The 12998-nt window shown below is 45.4% G+C and overlaps 1 protein-coding gene across 1 annotated transcript in view; it reads left to right on the forward strand.

Moving 5' to 3' along the window:
- The window catches only part of PKD2L1 (polycystin 2 like 1, transient receptor potential cation channel), a 43216-nt gene that overhangs the window by 9323 nt on the left and 20895 nt on the right, over positions 1-12998 (forward strand). Inside the window, exons 2-4 of the mRNA XM_081005467.1 lie at positions 7108-7221; positions 9722-9849; positions 11124-11377. Of these exons, the coding sequence (XP_080861593.1) occupies positions 7108-7221; positions 9722-9849; positions 11124-11377 (496 nt within the window). The remainder of the gene's footprint in view (positions 1-7107; positions 7222-9721; positions 9850-11123; positions 11378-12998) is intronic.

Here is a 12998-nt window from a genome sequence, read left to right on the forward strand (position 1 = left end):
CTGCAGCTCCAGGTTAGATGTGACTGATTATCAGTACAGATTATATTAGACTCAGAGCCGTCTTTCCCATAGGGCTTAGTGGTGCGTCACGCCAGGGTGCCAGCCTCTCAGGGGCGCCCCAGCGAGTTGGGTTCAAAGACATCCACCCTCCCTGGTCGTATTCAATATAAGGATGGAGACTCTCAGCTTGAATAGAACCATCGGTCTTTGGATTTCTCTTGATCATCCCCAAAAGCAGAACTGAACTTGGTTTTCTAGGAAGGTGTCAGAGCCATTCCATTCCACTGCCCAGAAATGTTTTTCTTTCAAAGTAGGCTTCACCTGTAAATTACAAAGCAATTTCAGGGCATGACTCCAGCTCCCTTGGCTCGAGGAATGACCTCTGGCTGACACTTGTGCTCTTACTGAAACAGTGGTTGTGGATTCCCTGAAACACAGAGAGATGGCACGGAAAAAGTTGCTCCAATGTTCGTCCTCTGGTTACTGGAGCGTTGTCCAACCTGGGGAAAAGTGGCAATTCGGGTGCCACAGGGTTCTGTCCTGGGCCCATTGTTGTTCAGTGTCTTTGTAAAAAAAACACTTCGAGGAAGGAACTGAGGGAATGCTCATCAAATTTCATCCGAATTATAGTCCTCCAATATATCCAAAGTCTTCGGAACATTGCAAGTGTTATTCAAAAGCTGCCAAAGTGTTTACAGTGTTCTTTTAAACACAATCTATATTTGTCTCATTCTCAATTGAAGTTTTGATTCTCTTGATTTCTGATTCTTCCAGTCAATCTGGCCATCTCTGCGTAGTCCAATAATTTCATCTGCCAGTCTGCCATTGTCGGCCTCTTGTCCTCTTTCCATTACTGAGCAAACAGCATCCTTGCAGCTGTAGCCGCATACATGAACAGTCTTCTCAAATCCTTCGGTATATCTACACCTAAAATTCCTAAAAGAAAGGCTTCTGGTCTTTTGGCAAAGGTTATTTTAAACTTTTTTTTTAATTCATTGTATATCGTTTCCCAGAATCCCTTTATCTTTTTACAGTTCCACCACATATGATAAAAGGTGCCCTTAAAGAGGACAATTTTCATTGGGTTGTGATGAACCCCTCACCCAGTTGCTGTTAGCATCACATTTTACTAATAAACACACACACACACACACACACACACACACACACACACACAGATTAAAAGTTACCACAGTTTTTTCAGCATACCTCTGGCCACAGGGAAGACAAAAACTTTGAAACAAAATTAGGTCAGGGACTAAGGTAAAGGTAAAGGGACCCCTGATCATTAGGTCCAGTCGTGATTGACTCTGGGGTTGCGGCGCTCATCTTGCTTTACTGGCTGAGGGAGCCGGCGTACAGCTTCCGGGTCATGCGGCCAGCATGACTAAGCCACTTCTGGCGAACCAGAGCAATGCACGGAAACACCGTTTACCTTCCTGCCAGAGCCGTACCTATTTATTTACTTGCACTTTGACGTGCTTTCGAACTGCTAGGTTGGCAGGAGCAGGGACTGAGCAACAGGAGCTCACCCCGTCGTGGGGACCTTCTGATCGGCAAGTCCTAGGCTCTGTGGTTGAACCCACAGCGCCACCCACGTCCCTTTACGGTCAGGGACTGTTCGGCTGCAAACCCCATATATACATACACACTTTATTGGAAGTGAATGCTACTCTGCACAGCGAAACTTAACTTCTGACTAAACATGCACAAGGTCAGCTTGCATGCTATACTAATATCTCCTCCTTCATTTTGTAAAACCGAACAAGTTTAGTAACAACAAGCTAGTAGACTTGTTGTTTAGCTTTCGGAAACTGGAGCTGACTTTGCCTCAGATAGGTGACGTAATCTGGAATGTTTCCTAAAAATACATCCCTGGGCATAGGTGTGTAGAAAACGAAACTGTAAGGTATAATTAACCTTTGTAGAACATTCCATGCATCTTGCTTTTATTTGTAAGCCGCCCTGAGTCTCTGTCAAGGGAAATTAATATTATAGGTGAATGAATAAATAATACAGAATTGTCGAATTGTAGAGTTGGAAGTGACTACAAGGGTCATCCAGTCCAACTCCCTGCAATGCAGGAATCTTTTGCCTACGTGGAACTTGAACCCATGATCTTGATATTGTCTCTCTTTTTAAAAAATAATTTTTATTGGAATTTTATTTACAACATAACATAAAAACCGCACCCCCCAATACACAATCCACCCTCATTAAACGGGAACATAACATACAGTGAGCATCACACAGTAGAAACAATGAAATAAAAGACTTCCTTTAGCCTGTATCTGGCCTCCTTATCTACTTCTTATAAACTGTTTCCTTTATGAATAATTGTTAAGATTTTTCTAATTGTAACTTAAATACAGTGGTACCTTCAGGTTACAGACTCCGCTAACCCAGAAATAGTACCTCGGGTTAAGAACTTTGCTTCAGATGAGAAGAGAAATCGTGTGGCGGCAGTGGAGGCCCCATTAGCTAAAGTGCTGCTTCAGGTTAAGAACAGTTTCAGCTTAAGAACGGACCTCCGGAACGAATTAAGTACTTAACCCGAGGTACCACTGTATCCACAAAGTCTCCTGCAGACATTAATCAAAACAAGTCCAGGGCACTGTTTTGTGAAGTATTCTCTGCATTTCCCCCATGCTTTTTGAAACTCTTGTCTAGCGTGATCTCTAACTGCCTCTGTTAATCTAGCCAGTTCAATATACTCTAACAGTTTGTCTTGCCATTCCATTTTTGTTGGCACAGTTTCTTTTTTCCAGTTTTTAGCAATTAGGATCCTTGCCGCTCCTGTGGCATAGAGGAATATTTTCTGATCTTCTCTTGCTATACCTGTGCCCATTATCCCTGATATTAACAGTCTCATGCTCTACCAACAGAGCCCACACATAGCTCACGGCCAGATATTCTCCCACCCCTGACAGATTTGGTAAAAAGAAAAAGAAAAAGCGTCTGTAGGGAATCAGAAAATCAGTGGGAGCGGTACAGGATATATATTTTATTGGAACAATTCATAATGGTCATTTGCAGAGTGTATCTGCAAGGAAACTATTTTCAGGGTGGCTTATAATTACAGTCGTACCTTGGAAGTCAAACAGAATCAGTTCGACTTCCAAAATGTTCAGAAACCAAAGCACAGCTTCTGATTGGCTGCAGGAAGCTGCTACAGCCAATCAGAAGCTGCAGAAGCTGTGTCGGACGTTCGGGTTCCAAAGAACATTCACAAACCGGAACACTCACGTCCAGGTCTGCGGCATTTGGGAGCCAAAATATTTGGGACTCTCAAGGCGTTTCGGATCCAAGGTATGACTGTAAAGCGATAAAATGCAACCCAACTTTCTGATCAAATAGCACCCGTGAAATCAAAAGGCAACAGATAAAAGAAAGTTGCATGGAAGTTGGTCTGATAAAACTGAGAGATGAAAGACCTGGAGAAATGAGAAGGGATATTTGTCTGGTGCCACCGTAGTCTCAGGCAGCAATCCTCACGAGAAGTGTGACTCTTTCTTTCTTTCTTTCTTTCTTTCTTTCTTTCTTTCTTTCTTTCTTGGCACAATTGTTCAGGTGAAGAGTGACTAGTGGGGTGCCACAGGGTTCTGTCTTGGGCCCGGTCTTATTCAACATCTTTATCAATGACTTGGATGATGGACTCAAGGGCATCCTGATCAAATTTGCAGATGACACCAAACTGGGAGGGGTGGCTAACACCCCAGAGGACAGGCTCACACTTCAAAACGACCTTGACAGAATAGAGAACTGGGCAAAAACAAACAAGATGAATTTTAACAGGGAGAAATGTAAAGTATTGCACTTGGGCAAAAAAAATGAGAGGCACAAATACAAGATGGGTGACACCTGGCTTGAGAGCAGTACATGTGAAAAGGATCTAGGAGTCTTGGTTGACCACAAACTGGACATGAGCCAACAGTGTGACGCGGCAGCTAAAAAAGCCAATGCAATTCTGGGCTGCATCAATAGGAGTATAGCATCTAGATCAAGGGAAGTAATAGTGCCACTGTATTGTGCTCTGGTCAGACCTCACCTGGAGTACTGTGTCCAGTTCTGGGCACCACAGTTCAAGAAGGACACTGACAAACTGGAACGTGTCCAGAGGAGGGCAACCAAAATGGTCAAAGGCCTGGAAACGATGCCTTATGAGGAACAGCTAAGGGAGCTGGGCATGTTTAGCCTGGAGAAGAGGAGGTTAAGGGGTGATATGATAGCCATGTTCAAATATATAAAAGGATGTCACATAGAGGAGGGAGAAAGGTTGCTTTCTGCTGCTCCAGAGAAGCGGACATGGAGCAATGGATCCAAACTACAAGAAAGAAGATTCCACCTAAACATTAGGAAGAACTTCCTGACAGTAAGAGCTGTTCGACAGTGGAATTTGCTGCCAAGGAGTGTGGTGGAGTCTCCTTCTTTGGAGGTCTTTAAGCAGAGGCTTGACAACCATATGTCAGGAGTGCTCTGATGGTGTTTCCTGCTTGGCAGGGGGTTGGACTCGATGGCCCTTGTGGTCTCTTCCAACTCTATAATTCTATGATTCTATGATTCTAAGTTTAAGACAGAAAGGAAAACAACAAGAACATAATCCCCCCCCCCATAAATTCTGCAAATAATAGACAACTGATACACTAACAAGGATGATTGTGAGAAATCATTATGTGTTAAAAATAGACAGAAAAGTCAAGGGTAGGGGGAAATCCCACCACCACTTTTAAATACAATATCCCTAAGCCAGAAAACCATGAGCCCAACTAGTAGCCTTGCGGATACTAGTAGAGTTTTTAACACTGCACGATGCGAAACACATTTTTTTTATCATACCAGACTGAATCCAGATGGGAATGTGCATTCAGAAACATGTTTATTTGTTCATGTGGATCCACATAGCTGATTGAGGGTTATTACTTGCGAGTGAACCCAATGTCTTTCATATCTCACAGATACCAATAGATTGAATTAATGAATTAAAGACTCACTACCCTGTCCTTCCAGACAATGGACTAAAATCAGAAACCCTGCCTTAATTCTGATGGTGGCAGTGAGGAGAGGACTCCAGAGGCCATCTCAACACAGAGACAGACTTGTGTCGTGATAAGGAAGCTTTTGCAGCGCAAGTAGGAAGGAGGAAAAAGCTTCACTCGCACAATATATTTTGCTGTTGTTGTTTAGTCGTTTAGTCATGTCCAACTCTTCGTGACCCCATGGAACCAGAGCACGCCAGGCACTTCTGTCTTCGCACGACATATTAGCATTCCCTATTACAGCACACTCTGTTCTGTTCTGTTCTGTACTTAGTGCTTTTGATTAGGGGTGTGGAGCAATATCCATCACAGATCACTGATAGCAGGTGTCCTTAGAGCTGAACCACTTGAGACTATATTAAAGGAATGGAAACCCTTAAGCTATTGATGTCGGCACACCTACTTGGCTTTTAAGTGGGGAATCACATGCGCACCAGATGAAAGTTTAAGTAGGAAGAAGAAGAAGAAGGCAACGAAGAAGCCATTAATGGTCTGACCTATCTCATCAGCTTGTTAGCTGATGAAACAGCGACTTGATGAAAGAAAACAATGTTCAAACAGATCCCAGCCCATGTTCTTAGGCTCAGGTTTGGCACCACTGGGAGCACGAAAGAGCATTTGATTTGAATCTGGAATGGCAGTCGAGCGCATGAGCTCCGTCAGGCTGCCTCAGTGGAAGGGGTGGGGAGCAGAATGCGTCCCGTCAGCTCGGCCGAAAGGACACTCACCTGGGCCCTGGTTAGTTGCATCACTGTGGCTTACCAGGATGTAGAACGGGAGGGGTAAAGTGAGACCAGCATGGTGCTAACACAGCAGCAGAGCCAATCACTCCCGCTAGTGTCCTCGCATTGCACTGACCTCACCGTCAGGAGGAGTGGGGATGCTCTGCCATACTGACTGCTACTGGTTTCCACTCCAGCTGGTCATTATAAGAACCGCTATTTGATTTATAAGAGCTAGTTCCTGTAGACTCACACACACTGGTCAGCTTCCATTTTGACTTGAAATGCTCGTTTTGGGCTTCTCAGAAGTACGTAAAGGCAAGAAGCAGGCGGGGGGAGCACCACCCTTCAATGGCATTCTCCTTAGAGGTGCTGGAACTGTGCTCTGGCACGCTCCGGCTGAAAAAAGCCCTGCTTCTGACTACAACACACCAGAGCCAAGTAATTGTGCTTTATTCTGTAAAGACAGCACCCTTGAAGAGTGAATGAGATACAAGGAAGGTGCTTAAACAAACCACTCCAGTATCCTCCTCTATTCAGCATTAGCATAGCAGTAACAAGAAGTTTCTCTTGGGGGGTTGCTGCTCTGGTAGGGGGCCCCATTTCAAATCCCAGATGGGGGTGGTCAGCATTCCTTCTTTGGATTGTTTGGCAACAGTGTTGAAGTGATTATGTGTCCTTAGCAAAGGTGCTGCCTGCTAAGTGCTGAAGCCTTAGAGTTGCCTCTGCATTTTGTTTTATAACTTTCTTTTGTTGTTGTTTAGTCATCTTAGTCGGGTTCGACTCTCCGTGACCCCATGAACCAGAGCATGCCTTGGAAACGCTCACTTTCTTCTCAAAGCTTCTCCTTTTTTATGTCCACGGGGTTTTCTTGGCAAAATACTGGAGTGGTTTGCCAGTTCCTTCTCCAGGTGGATCACATTTAGTCTAAACTCTCGGCTATGACCTGTCCATCTTGGGTGGCCCTGCACGGCATCATAGCTCATAGCTTCTCTGAGTTATTCAAGCCCCTTCACCACAACAAGGCAGTGATCCATGAAGGGGCTAACTTTCTTTAGAAGTGACTAATTAACTTACAAGAAAGAAAGAAAGAAAGAAAGAAAGAAAGAAAGAAAGAAAGAAAGAAAGAAAGCTAAGAATCTGGGGTCCTTGCTGGGCTGGGGCCTGTCATATATACACCCCAGTATTTCCTGTGAGCAGCCCTGAAAGCTTTCACTCAGTTTTTCTGGGGTTGTACTGCTCACATCAGATGAAGCCCTCTGGGGCAATTGTGCTGTGGATTAGCACCTAAAACAGGTGAATACAGAAGCATGTTTAATCACTTGTTTCCCTTTTCTCTCTCTTTGCAGGACTTTGGGGCACCACACTAACGGAAAACACCGCTGAGAACCGAGAGCTTTACGTAAAGACCACACTGCGCGAACTGTTGGTCTACATTGTATTCTTGGTGGATATCTGTTTATGTAAGTTTGCCTGGGCTGCTTTTCCTTTTTATTATTGGTTCCAGCCCAATGAGGGGCAAATATTCTTTTAGATGGCTTGTGTTGGTTAATTACACTTGCACCCTGCCTTTCAACATGGTGGATTTTGAAAAGACGAGTTCTCCATGCAGCAGCAAACTGGGCCCCGGGGATAGGGAGGCAGAGATACTGTAGTCTACTGGGACCCTAGTTCCCTTGTTGTTGTTGTTTAGTCATTTTGTCATGTCCGACTCTTCGTGACCCCATGGACCAGAGCACGCCAGGCACTCCTGTCTTCCACTGCCTCCCGCAGTTTGGTCAAACTCATGCTGGTAGCTTCGAGAACACTGTCCAACCATCTCGTCCTCTGTCGTCCCCTTCTCCTTGTGCCCTCCATCTTTCCCAACATCAGGGTCTTTTCCAGGGAGTCTTCTCTTCTCATGAGGTGGCCAAAGTATTGGAGCCTCAGCTTCAGGATCTGTCCTTCCAGTGAGCACTCAGGGCTGATTTCCTTCAGAATGGAGAGGTTTGATCTTCTTGCAGTCCATGGGACTCTCTAGAATCTCCTCCAGCACCATAATTCAAAAGCATTAATTCTTCGGCGATCAGCCTTCTTTATGGTCCAGCTCTCCCTTACCAGGTGTTTAAGTGTCCAGTTTCTAGTGCTTGTTTCTGAGGCTGGGTGTTTGGGACAGAACAGGAATCCTATTGGCATACTGTCCCCTTCATTGCCCCAAAGCAGTGAGACTTCCCACTGGGACACCCTTGTTGAGAGTAGCTCAGAACTTCATGACCTCCATGGTAACCATGGGGCTGTCTCAAATGATGCCAAACCCACAAGCTTTGAACTTGGCTTCCTGGATTGGATTGTGGTAAGAGAAAGCAATGGTGCCTTCTTGGTATCCCCTCCTTCCTCTCCTGCCCACAAATTCATTGGTTCTTCTAGGGTAAGGTTACCAGATGTCCCCATTTCCTGGGGACAGTCCCTGGATTTACAAATCAGTCCCCATACAAAATCCTATCATTCCTACTGAAGTTGAAAAGTGTCCCCAGATTCATTGGGGGAAAAAATCTGGTAACCTTATTCTAGGGCAGTGTTCCCCAAACTTGGGTCTCCAGCTGTTCCCATCATCCCTAGCTAGCAGACCAGTGGTCAGGGATGTTGGAAATTGTAGTCCAAAAGCAGCTGGAGACCCAAGTTTGGGGGGCACTGTTGTAGTGGAAGGAACGACCCATTCTCATTTCATGGGAACATCCACATTTTCTTGCATCTACTCGGAATTTGACATGCGTGGTTAGAACTTCCACAACACCCTGATGTTTCCCCCCTTTCCATCGCAAAGAACTATGCAGGAAGGATGGTCTGAACGATAACATAGATGGCCGTTCCTATTGTGCTCTCTGGGTAGATTGAATGCAGCTGTGTGTCAAATACTAAACCACTTTGTGTGGGCACAACAATGGCTGTTTGTTTTGGGAAGATTTATTGTTATCTCAAAGGTGCACCTGTGATGTCTCATAGGGCAACAGATTATATTTCATGCACTCCACGGCAGAACAGGTATGGCAATAATAGTTATCACTTGCAAACAGGGGGACAAAGCTCAAATCACTCTTCTCATACAGTAATGATGTTCTGACCTGGGCAAGAGAGGAGCTTTGAAAATGTGTTGTTTGTGCAGGATGCCTATCGAGTTTTCTCCCCACTGAGAATCCTGCCATTGACGTTACAGCTTAGGCAGCGCTTACGTGTCTCTGAGTGCATGCATGCATGCGATAAGTTTGATCCCTCTCTTAGCGGAGCAAGCACAACCTGACCCCTTTGCTGAATGGATGAGGCATTTGTCCTAGCGCTAGGACTGGTTAAAATGGCCATGACAATCCCAAGCCGTGTTTATGGCCATAATTCCTGTCACACAAGCCCTTATATCACTTCACGTGTGAAAGAAAAACTTTCACTGCTGCTATATGTTTGAGGGGACGTGGGTGGCGCTGTGGGTTAAACCACAGAGCCTAGGGCTTGCCGATCAGAAGGTCGGCGGTTCGTATCCCCACGACAGGGTGAGCTCCCGTTGCTCGGTCCCTGCTCCTGCGCACCTAGCAGTTCGAAAGCACGTTAAAGTGCAAGTAGATAAATAGGTACCGCTCCGGTACAGCCCCACCAGCAATATAATATACTCCCATGCATTCTTATATAGTGTTATTATCCTAATATGTATGTAGATATTAATTGCATACTTCGCCCTGTACGAACTCTTTCCAAATGTTGTAATATTTATCCAAACAAAATCTAAATCTTTAAGCAGTCTGTTCATACTTTACGAGTGTTGTCATACTGTCAATCCATTGATCAATGGGGATCATATCTGCATTCTTCCAACTTATCAGTATAATAAAACTTACCTTCCCACTCTAATATTGCGTACTTAAGCCAGTCAGGTGGAATGAATGTCTAAATCCTATTGAATTGCGTGCTGTTTTCCCCAACCTGATTTATCTCTAGTGACTTATGGGATGACAAGTTCAAATGCCTATTACTACACCAAAGTGATGTCTGAACTCTTCTTGGAAACTCCTACGGACAGTGGTATCTCCTTCCAGGAAATTGGAAGCATGGCTGACTTTTGGCGAGTGAGTACCCAACAAGCTCTGTGTTTCCTGTGTCAGATTTTTCCTAGCAAACTGAAAGTGGCTCTCGTAAATTGGCCTATCATAACTAACTGGCTTGAACTGGCCGTTACAAATCGGCACAGGTTCAGCTGAAAGCTGTTCATCCAACAGCTCAAAATGGATTAGCAGGAACGGGGGAGAATTTTCATTCGGTCCACATTTGAAAGCAAATTTGTGCCTCCAGGACACGTGGATCAAAATGCAACCATTCTTTGGACTTTGCACCTCTCCGAACTTTGCAAAACAGTTCTTAGCTCCAAAAATGTTTGAAAAAGAAGAAATGTGTGCATTTTAGGTTTAAATGTGCACTTAAAAATATTGCCATAAAATACATGTTTAAATATGTATTTTTGTGATAAAATGTGTATTTAAAAACAATCTTTGAAGACTCTTTTTTAAACCTTCGAATGAAGGGGGGAAATGAATGGTATGGACTTACGAATGAACCCATGTGATAGAGACCCAGGCCAGAAATAGAATGACCTATTCATCCCAGCTGATCAGGGTTCCTTTTCAATTTATATAGACATCAAGCCTGCCTGGACTTGGGAATCAGTTGTGTTGGTGACTGCACAATGAGCTATGTGAGAAAATGTACACACAGCCCATGCCATCATGCGTTAGCAATTTGTGCACATGTCAGCTAGTAGCCCGTTGGCAAAGATACTTCCCCCAGCACACACAAAGGGACTCTCCCACCCTCGGGTGCTCAGAGTCATAACTCTTATCTGCTTGCCTCACCCCCAGTGCACTCCCAACTTGGCTCTGCTCCCCAACCTTTTAGAGAGGCCTGTTATACAAGGAGAGTCCTAACTGCTCCCCATCCCCTTTTAAACTGAGAATCTCTGCAAACAGAACCCAATAATACATTTAGCCATATGAGAAAGGCAGTTTTCCAGTAGGGCTGCTATACATGTGGGTTTTCCTGGACACATAAGGGAATCGGGTTGCAAAAATGGCGGCCGGGTGGATTTTGGCTGAATTGGCAAAATGTCTGGGGAAATCCGGACGTATGGCAAGTAGGGCGATTTTTTTTTTTATAAAATGCTTTAAAAATCCAAGAAAAGCCTGAAAACTTGATGGGGGGAGGGGATGTTCCCCCAAAAAAGTTCAACAACTTTGTGTGGATTTTAAGAATATGGCAACCCTAGTTTCCAGTCTCCGGCCATTCTGTGTGTTGTTGCTGTCTCAGATCTCACGTCCTTCTTCTTGCCCCTTTCTGCATATCTCCACAGTATACTCAAGGCCCGTTACTGGACAGCTTGTATTGGACCAAGTGGTATAACAACGAATCTCTAGGCCACAACACTCAGTCATACATCTATTACGAGAACTTGCTGCTGGGGGTCCCACGAATGCGTCAACTGAAGGTACAGAACAACTCGTGTGTGGTGCACGAAGACTTCAAGGAAGACATTTTTGGCTGTTATGATGTCTACAGTGAGGAGAAGGAAGACAGGTCCCCCTTTGGGCTCCTCAATGGAACAGCGTGAGTAGATCATAACTTCTGCCTTTTTTGAGTTTCACAAACTAAGAATTTGGTCATCCTCTCCACAGTTGGAAGCAGGGCCGGATTTAGGTTTGATGAGGCCCTAAGCTACTGAAGGTAATGGGGCCCTTTATATGTCCAGCTGCCCTTTGTCAACAACAAATTGGCACTGTTTTTCACATTGAATGTATGCTATATGGTAATTTATGGATGTAATAGGTATCTAAAGCCATCTGCACATGTTGCCATGCAACCATTCCCTGAAAAATGTAGACATTTTGGAAATGTACATACAGGTTTTTTTCCCCTTTATTTTTTTGGGGGCCCCCCAAGAGAGTGGGGCCCTAAGCTATAGCTTGCTTAGCTTATATGTAAATCCTGCACTGGTTGGAAAGCAAAATTAACGTCTACACCTTCATATCCTCCAATGCTTTTCTGATGGAAATAGGCATGTCCTATTCTATTCTGAGGGACGCGGGTGGTGCTGTGGGTTAAACCACAGAGCCTAGTGCTTGCTGATCGGAAGGTTGGTGGTTCGAATCCCTGCGATGGGGTGAGTTCCTGTTGCTTGGTCCCTGCTCCTGCCAACCTAGCAGTTCGTAAGCACATCAAAGTGCAAGTAGATAAATAGGTACCGCTCCTGCTGGAAGGTAAACGGCATTTCCGTGCGCTGCTCTGGTTCTCCAGAAGCGGCTTAGTCATGCTGGCCACATGACCCAGAAGCTGTACGCCGACTCCCTCAGCCAATAAAACGAGATGAGTGTGACCGCTGCCAAAGGGCAAAGGGGGAGAGGGCTGCCCCCGCAGGGTTACTGAAACCCTTACCCACGCCGGGAAAACCCTGGGAGGTGGTGTCCATTGACTTTATGACAGATTTGCCCAAGTCCAGGGGGAAGACAGCAGTCATGGTAGTAGTCGATCTACTGACGAAGATGTGCCATTTCATAGCTTGCTCACATTTGGTGACAGCAGAGGAGACAGCCAAGTTGTTTGTGGATCACATCTTCAGATTGCATGGGGCTCCATCGAAGGTAATTTCAGATCGCGGGAAACAATTTACTTCCCGGTTCTGGAGGAAGCTCATGAGCTTGCTGCAGGTAGAGGTGAGCTTCTCGACGGCGAGACATCCGGAAACCAACGGGCAAGCAGAAAGAGCGAACAGTATACTCCAGCAATACCTACGCTGCTACATCAGCGAGAGGCAGAACGATTGGGTAGAGAAACTAGCGCTGGCTGAATTTGCATACAATAACGCTGAACATGTGTCCACGGGAATGAGCCCGTTCATGGCCAATTATGGGTGTCACCCCAGGGCCTTCCCGGGGAGTGGGGAGGAAGGGTGGAGTGTACCTGCGGCAGAGCAGTTTGTGGAAGAAATGGAGGCCCTGCACCAGCAACTTAAGATGAACTTAGAATGGGCCAAGGAAATTTACAAGAGGCAGGCAGACAAGCACCGTAGGGAAGGGGAGACCATACGGGTGGGGGACCGGGTGTGGTTGTCAACCCAAGGGTTACCCTTTAAGGGGGGGTGCAAGAAGTTGCAGCCAAGGCGGCTGGGACCGTTTGAGGTAACACAGCAGGTGAACCCTGTGGCATTCAAGCTCAAGTTGCCTGGCAGCAT

The sequence above is a fragment of the Podarcis pityusensis genome, assembly GCF_964106645.2.
Source record: "Podarcis pityusensis genome assembly, chromosome: 5".
Lineage (NCBI taxonomy): Eukaryota > Metazoa > Chordata > Lepidosauria > Squamata > Lacertidae > Podarcis > Podarcis pityusensis.